General features: G+C 67.6%; 1 protein-coding gene across 1 annotated transcript in view; it reads left to right on the top strand.

Annotated features, from left to right (window-relative positions):
- Positions 1 to 5,585, top strand: part of PWWP2B (PWWP domain containing 2B) — an 18,181-nt gene extending 12,596 nt beyond the window's left edge. The window contains exons 5-6 of the mRNA XM_044660307.1: positions 3 to 1,482; positions 5,502 to 5,585. Coding sequence (XP_044516242.1) covers positions 3 to 1,464 — 1,462 coding nt within the window. The 3' untranslated portion in view covers positions 1,465 to 1,482; positions 5,502 to 5,585. The remainder of the gene's footprint in view (positions 1 to 2; positions 1,483 to 5,501) is intronic.
- The last annotated feature ends 2,009 nt before the right edge of the window (positions 5,586 to 7,594 follow it).

Below are 7,594 nucleotides of genomic sequence, written 5' to 3'. Positions count from 1 at the left end.
GGGCCCCCGTCGGACGGCTGCCCGCGCCGGGCCCCCCAAGAAGACAAAGGAGATGCCCGGCCCCCCCCGGCGGCCGACGGGCCGGACCCCGCGCCGCCCCCGCTGCCCCCGCTGCCCGCCGGCAGCGCCCCCCCCTTCCCTCCCTACTTTGAGGGGGCCCCCTTCCCCCACCCGCTGTGGCTGAGACACACGTACAACCAGTGGGTGCCGCAGCCCCCGCCGCGGCCCATCAAGCGCACCAAGCGGCGGCTGTCGCGGAACCGGGACCCGGGCCGGCTCATCATGAGCACCATCCGGCTGCGGCCGCGCCGCGTGCTCTGCGAGAAGTGCAAGAACACCCTGAACCCCGAGGAGGGCCCGGCCGGCCCCCCCAGCGCCAAGCCGGCCCGGCGGAGGCCCGGCGCGCCCGACAAGGAGCCCAGGAAGGCCGAGGAGCCGGACGGCGAGCTGCGCCGGCCCAGGCGGGAGAAGGCGGCGGCGGCGGCGGGGGCGGGCGAGCCGGTGCCGCGCAGCCCCGTCATCAAGATCTCCTACAGCACGCCGCAGGGCACCGGCGAGGTGGTCAAGATCCCCTCGCGCGTGCACGGCTCCCTCAAGCCCTTCTGCCCCCCGCCGCGGGGCCCCGAGCCGCCCGCCGCCATCCCCAAGCTGAAGCTGAGCCGGCCGCTGCCCCCGGGGGACGCGCCGCCCCCCAAGATCCGCCTGAAGCCGCACCGGCTCCCCCGCGGCGGCCACAGCGTGTCCATCTACAAGGCCGAGCTGGTGGACGAGCTGGGCGAGGCCCGCGCGCCCCCCCTGAGCCCCGCCTTCTACGCCGGCCGCTCCCCCCGGCTGTCCTCGGGCGGCTCGGCGGACGAGGACGACTTCGGCGGCTTCCCTCCGGCCCCGGCCGGCCGCGACGGCCTCGCCTTCCTCGTGAACTACAAGCGCAAGGCCGACTCGTCCAGCCTGTCCGTGTGCAGCAACGACAGCCTGGACGAGGGCAAGTCGTCCGCCTCGGAGCCCGCCTCGCCCGCCGCCTGCCGCTTCCTGCCCGGCGACGACGCCTCCGTGTCCTCGTCCTCGCGGGAGGAGCGCAAGACCGTCCCGCCGCTGACCGTGCGGCTGCACACGCAGAGCGTGGCCCAGTGCGCCACCGAGGACGGCCGCACCGTGGCCGTGGGCGACGTGGTCTGGGGCAAGATCGCCGGCTGCCCCTGGTGGCCGGCCCGCGTGCTGGACCTGAGCCTGGGCCACAAGGAGGACGGCGAGCCCGCCTGGGCCGAGGCGCGCGTCTCCTGGTTCGGCTCGCCCACCACGTCGTCCCTGTCCGTGTCCAAACTGTCCCCCTTCTCGGAGTCTTTCAAACTGAGGTTCAACCGCAAGAAGAAGGGCGTCTACCGGCGCGCCATCGCCGAGGCCGCCCGCGCGGCCCCCCACCTGAGCCCCGAGATCAGGGACCTCCTGAGCCACTTCGAGACGTAGCCTGGGCTCGGGGACCCGGTGAGTGGGAGGGGCTGGGGGGGAAGGGCTGGCCCTACTGGGGCGCCTCCTCCACCTGCCAAGAGAGGAGCTGCTCCTGCTTAGAATGTGGGGAGCCCCGAACCCTGAGACCAGGGACCCAGTGGGGGGGGGGGGCTCCAAGAGGGGAGCTGGCCAGGGCCCCCACCCTGAGAGAGGGGAGCCGCTCCTCTGCTTAGGAAGCCGAGGAAGGGCTCCCCCCGTTAGTCCCCCCCCAAGAGACAGGAGCTGGGAAGGCCCCCCACCCTGAGAGAGGGGAGCCTCTCCTCTACTTAGAAAGCGGGGAGCCCAGGGAGCCAGGAAAGGCCTCCCCAACCCCGAGAGGGGGACCCGGGGGCTGCTCCTCTGGTTAAAGCTGGGGCCCCGGAGCTCCGGGGGGTCATCCGGGCAGGGGCCCTGTGCCGCCCCCTCGCTGCCCAGCTCCCAGGAGAAGGCCTTTGCCCTGTTTTGAGGGCCGGCAGCTGGCCGGGGTGGTCGTCCCCTTGACCCTGACCTGCCGGAGGTCCCCGGGTCCGAGTCGGGTCAGCAGAGCCCGGAGGACCGAGATCTGGGGCCCAGGCCGGGCAGGACTCGCACCCAGATGGCCTTCGGGCGAGGAGAAGCCAGTGGAGAGCTGACCTGGGCCGCCCCGGGGCCAGGGTGGGCAGAGCAGGGGCGCGGGCCTTGGGTGCCAGGCTGGGCTGGGTTCACCAGCTAGAAATGGGTCTCTGGGGGGGTGGCGGCAGAGAGGGGGGCCGAGAGGGGGCGGCTGCCCTCGTTCTTCATGGCACTCAGCACAGCCCAGCGGCAGAGGGTGGCCTCGGGGGGCCCCTGCCTGGGCTTCAGCGGAGGGTGGAGGCCTGCGGTTCCCCCAACCCGGCGGGCACGGTTGCTGGCCTCTGGCCCTGAGCCCAGCATCTCTCCTTAAGTTGGGGTGCAGAGAGGGGCCTGCAGTCAGGAAGAGCCGGCTAAGACGCCTGAGTCCTGGGACCCGGGGCCGGTCACTGGACGCCGCGGCCTCCGTTCCCCATCTGTGGAATGGTCAGCCTGGTCAGCCTGGGCCCGGCCTGCGGGCTCTGAGCCGGTCTGGAGGAGGCTGCAGGGAGCGAGGCCTCGGCCTCCACCTCAGCCCGGCCCGTGAGCCGTCGGGACCGGCCTGCTCGGTCCTCTGATCGGGGCTCGGCCTGGAGGCCGTGCAGGCTGGAGCTCGGGTGCCCCCGCAGGCTGGCGAGGCAGACCGGCCCTGCCCTGGTGAGGTTCGGGGGGCCACGTGAGCTCTCAGGCTCCTGTGTGGGGAGGCCCAGCCTGGCCTCCTGCCATTCGGGGTGACACACCTGTGCCCAATGGCCTGGCACTCCCCTGGCACCGGCATGCCCCCAGAGGTGCCCAGGGAAGGCCCTGGCCTGGAGGCTGTGACGCCAAACCTCCTCATAGCAGGGTACAAGCTGCGCCGCCTTCGCCAGTGCGCCTCGCTGGTGCCCACGAGGTCCAGCTGCAGTTGGCAGGATGAGCCGGGTCCGAGGGGGCCACGGGCAGCAGGCGGGCCCCCGGGGTCCGCAGGAGGGGTGCCTGGGTACTCTGCGCCAGCCTGAGGCTGCTTCCACCTTGGCCATTCCACCTTGGCCCGGCCAAGTGGCCGGACTCCCGCCGTGGCCAGAGGGGCCGCTTTCCCTCACCCCGTGCCTTTGGTCAAGGCAGACCAGTGCGGGCTTTATCGGGTGTCCGGCTGCGTGCCCCTGGGGGGCTCAGCCACTAAGTGTTGGGGCCTCTTCTGGGAGGGGGCCGGCCCGAGCCCTCCCCTTGGCCTGGTGGGCATCAGCCTGGACAGAGGCCACCCTGGAGGAGCCGGCCTGGAGTCATTCGATCTCGCCTCTTCTTGTGCCTCATGGCCAGGACAGACGGGCCCTCAGGTGGCCGGAGCCGCTCTCGGACCCCTGTCCCAGAGGCCTGGAGGTTCAGAACCGGCCCGGCTCGAGCTGCTCTGAGAACGTCCAGGGCCAGGAGGAGGCTGCCTTGATGGCCTCCGGCATGATGGGAAACTGAGGCAGGCCTCAAGCTGGCAGACCTTGGCTCCGGCTGGGTGTTCTGGGGGGCATCTCGCGAGGCGTCGGGGCCTCCTCGGGATCTGTCGATCCCCCTGAGCCCCCCAGGGTGCCGCCAGTCTTCGGGACCAGGAGAGGCTCAGCCGTCCCTCGTTTCCCTCGAAGCCGTCGGCAGTGCCAGCCGTGTGCCGGGCCGGAGACCCCGGAGGCGAGGGACGAGGAGCGCAGAGACCGGCCGGCCCGGCCCAGGGAGTCCACGACAGGATGGCGGCCGGGCCGGGAAGCGTCCAGGCGGGGCTTAATCCGCTCAGAGGGGGCCTGGGGAAGGCCGGGCCTGCTCGGATGGCATTGGGGGTGCTGAGGGGGGCCCGTGACTGCTCCTTTAACCAGCTGACCAACATGGCTGACCAGGTCGCCCCAGCCTGCGCCTTGGCCTTCAAGGCCCACTGCCAGGCTTCCTCGGGTCCTGCGAGCCCCCTCCTCTGGGGACCCCCCCGATCCCCCGAAGCTCCCTGAGGCCAGGGCCGGCCTTTGATTCCAACATTCAGGGACTGGCTTGGCCCAGGCAGTGGTCACTCCGCACTGACCCTGGGGGCTTCCTCTGTCGTCTTGGACCATCCTCATCCCTGGAGGTCGTCCGGCGCAGTGACCACCCTGGGTGACCCGGAGGGGCCGGCCTTCCCTCCAGGGTTCTTGGCATGAAGGTCAGGGGGTGACGCCGGCCGGTGTCGGGCCATCTTGTCCAGGCCAGGCTGGCTCGGCCCTCCGAGGCCCCCATGGACTGGCCCCGGCCGCCCCGTCACTGTCGCTGCTCCCTGGTGGTCAGGAGCACCCGCAGCGGAGCCCAGGACGGGGCTGGCACAGCGTGGGAGGGAGACGGGGGGCTCCTCCTCCGGCGTCCCCCAGAGGGGGCACGCAGCAAGCCGGCCTGGCATAGAGGAGAAGCTTGATGAGGGTCGGTGCCCCAGCGGTGCACGGGCACATCACGGGGCTCCGGGAAGTCTCCCTGGGTGGCTGGTCCGCCCACCTGCAGTCACAGACAGAGAACCCTCGTCACCTCCATTTTATAGATGAGGAAACTGAGGCTCCCTCTGGGGGCCCCACATTACTCACACATCTCTGAGCTGCGATTTGTTGGCAGGACAGGCCCTGGCACCCCTGACACATGTGGGCCCCCCAGTGAGGAGGGGCTCTGTCTGCCGGCATCCTGCCTCAGTTTACCCCTTAACAGTTCTCCCTCCCCATCATCCCCAGTTCTGCCAGACCCTCGGGCACTTGGGGGAGGAGCCCAGAGGCCATCTCGGAGGGTTACAGCCCCCCTCGTTTCGCGGCTCCTCTGCCCACTTGGCAGATTGCCCGTCCCCGTCTCCCCTTATCCTCCGGGCTCACCCCCTCTTTAGGGGAAATGGACCTTCGAGGACACACGCCGGCACCTCATAAATGCCCAGCCTCGACCCTTCCAGGGAGAAGGCCCGGCCCGTGGCCAGCAACGGTCCTCCAGCGTCCGAAGGGATGCCACCCCCCGGCTGTCCTTGGGAGGGAGACGGGCCGACACGGTGAGGCCCGAAGGAGCGCCTCCCTCTGCTGCAGACACTCCGGGGGGCCGGGGGGCCTCGCTCCCTCCTGCCTGGCCCGATGACTGAAGTGAGGCTCCGTGCCCGGAGCCCCGCTCTCCTGGCCGCCTGCCCCCCCGACAGACCCGTGGCTCACCTCAGAGTCCCCAACTGTAAGATGGGGGTGACGGGAACACCTTTCAGGGCGTTTGGAGGAGCAGCGGCACCCGTGGGGTCCCCAGCCCAGGGCCGCGTCAATGCCAGCTGCCATGGTGATCGCTGCCGCCCTAATGGGGGGGCCCGCTGGCACCAGATTCCTCTGGTGCAGGCCCCAAATGGAAAGGGGAGCTGGGGGGAGCCTCTTGTGGGCAGGTGCTGGGGGGGCGGGGGGGCCCACGTCCGACTTTCTCTCCCCCCCATCTCCCAGGTAACAGAAGACGCGCTCCCAGCCGTGGTGCCAGCATCTGCAGGAGGGGAAGGGAGCGGGCCCGGCCTGGAGCCGGGACCCCGGAGCCGAGCCGGCGATGCCTGTGGGATGGACCCAGCGGGGGCGCCATCACTGCCTTCGCCCGCCTCTGAATGTATTTATTCTGCCCGGGAGACGGCGGCAAGAAGGGCCCGGGCCGTCGCTGCCGCCATTGCTGCTGCCGCTTTGTTGAGGACCCCCCCATCCCCCCGCCCAGCCCCCTCCTCTTCTCGGGTCCCCGCATGATCTGGGCCCCTCCGTGGGGTCCGGGGCCTCCTCCGGCCCCGAGCAGCCCTGCTCCTTTGAAGGACGGACAGACGGATGTGGGGTTGGGGTTCAGGTTTGGGTTTTTTCCTCCTTTTGTCACTTTAAAGACCAAAAACGTGTGCTTGAAGCCAGGAGATTCGCTGGTTTAATGTACAAAAATCCCAAATAAATTCGTGTCTAAATCACAGCCTTGCTCCGGGCTCCCCAGTCTGTCTGTCTGTCCGTCCCAGGGGGTTCCGCCTGCCTGGCTCGGCCCGAGCCTCCCCTGCCGGGACGTGAGTTCAGATCCTTCGTCCTCGAGGAACCTTGGCTTAGGGTTAGGCCTCGGAGATGTCAGATCCCAGAGTTGGACGTGGGCTAGGCGGGATCATCCCCATGTACAGATGAGAACACTGAGGCCAGGTTGTGGCAGGGTGGGCTCAGGAAGTTCAGCCACCCCTGCCTCGGTTTCCCTTCCTGTCAGAGAAGGTGGTTACCCTGTGGTTCAGGCCCTAGCGGTGGCCAAGAGTGGGCACTGACCAGAGAGGAGGTCCCAAGGAGGACAAGGACAAGTGAGGGGGGGCTCTTCAGAGCAAGGGGTGTGGGGCCAAAGGGGCTGACCAGCTTGGGGGGGGGGGGCGTTATCTACCAGTAAGAGGGCTAGGCTAGGATGATGCCTGCTGTGACTCATTTCTGCCCTGCTGTGGACCATCCCCAGCCTCCTCTCTAGGAAGGCCCCCCCCCAGCCTTGGTCCCTGCTCCCCCCAGGGCACCTCCTCTTCCTTTTCCCCTGAGATCATCTTCTGTGCCAATCCCTACCCACAGGGGGAGCCTCAGCTAAGGGTCACCCACCTGGCTGAGTGTCCTTGGACAAGTCACTAACTCTTCTGTAAAATGAAGTGGTTGGACTCAAGATCCCTCCCAGGCCTCCAGGGAAGACTGGAGGGTCAGCAGTGTGGGCAGCAGGGATTGCTGACCTCCCTGGAGGGGGTGTTTCCAAGCCTCTATCCTGACCTTCAAGGCCCTGAGTGGGCAGAACCCTGGACCTGTACCAGGCTCCCAGGGACGAGGGAGGAGAAGGTCCAGCTGCATTTCCTGCCTTGTGTTGGGCGAGCTGGCTACCCTTGTTGACCACTACTGCCCCACCATGAAAATCTGGTTCTAATGGAAATAAGGCCAAGGCCCAAGTTTTTCTCAGAAAACAATCACAGAAGTACTAGAGAAAGGAGTCGATGGGGAGCTGGGAAGACCTGAGTTTGAATCTTGTCACAGACCCCATTTGTGAGAGACCCTGGACAGGTCACTTCACTGTCCCCAGCCTCACTTTCTGCAAAAGGGGGGATACTAGCCCCTTCCTCACGGAGTTGTGCTTGCCAGCCCTCTAGCGTTTCCCTAGTGTTAGCTATGATTGTCAGTCTCCGACCTCTCTGGGTCTCACTTTCTTCATCTACTCTCCTCCACCACCATCTTGCTGTTCTGGAGAAACATTCTCCTGGGGTCCACTCGGACCCTCCCCTCCATATCCTTTCCCACCCCTTCCGTGGCGCCCTTTCTATCCCCTGCTTTGGTTCTGGAACCCTCATTCCCAATCAGATCCATTTTTCTAGGAGTCTGACATGCTCGACGTGCGTGGCGTCACGTGTATGACTGCTGTCAAAACACGGGCTGCCTCGGGAAGGAGGAAAGGGAGGGAGGGAGGGAGGGACTTTGGAATTCAAAAGCTGAGAAAACTAAATCGTCTTTCCATGTAAGTGAAAAAAGCCCCAAAACATTCAAAATGTGAACCGTCCTCAGAGAAACGACTGATC

This window comes from Gracilinanus agilis, chromosome 2, assembly GCF_016433145.1.
Source record: "Gracilinanus agilis isolate LMUSP501 chromosome 2, AgileGrace, whole genome shotgun sequence".
NCBI classification, from domain to species: domain Eukaryota; kingdom Metazoa; phylum Chordata; class Mammalia; order Didelphimorphia; family Didelphidae; genus Gracilinanus; species Gracilinanus agilis.
Note: the sequence above shows the minus strand (reverse complement) of the source record. Positions and strands in the feature narration are given on the sequence as shown.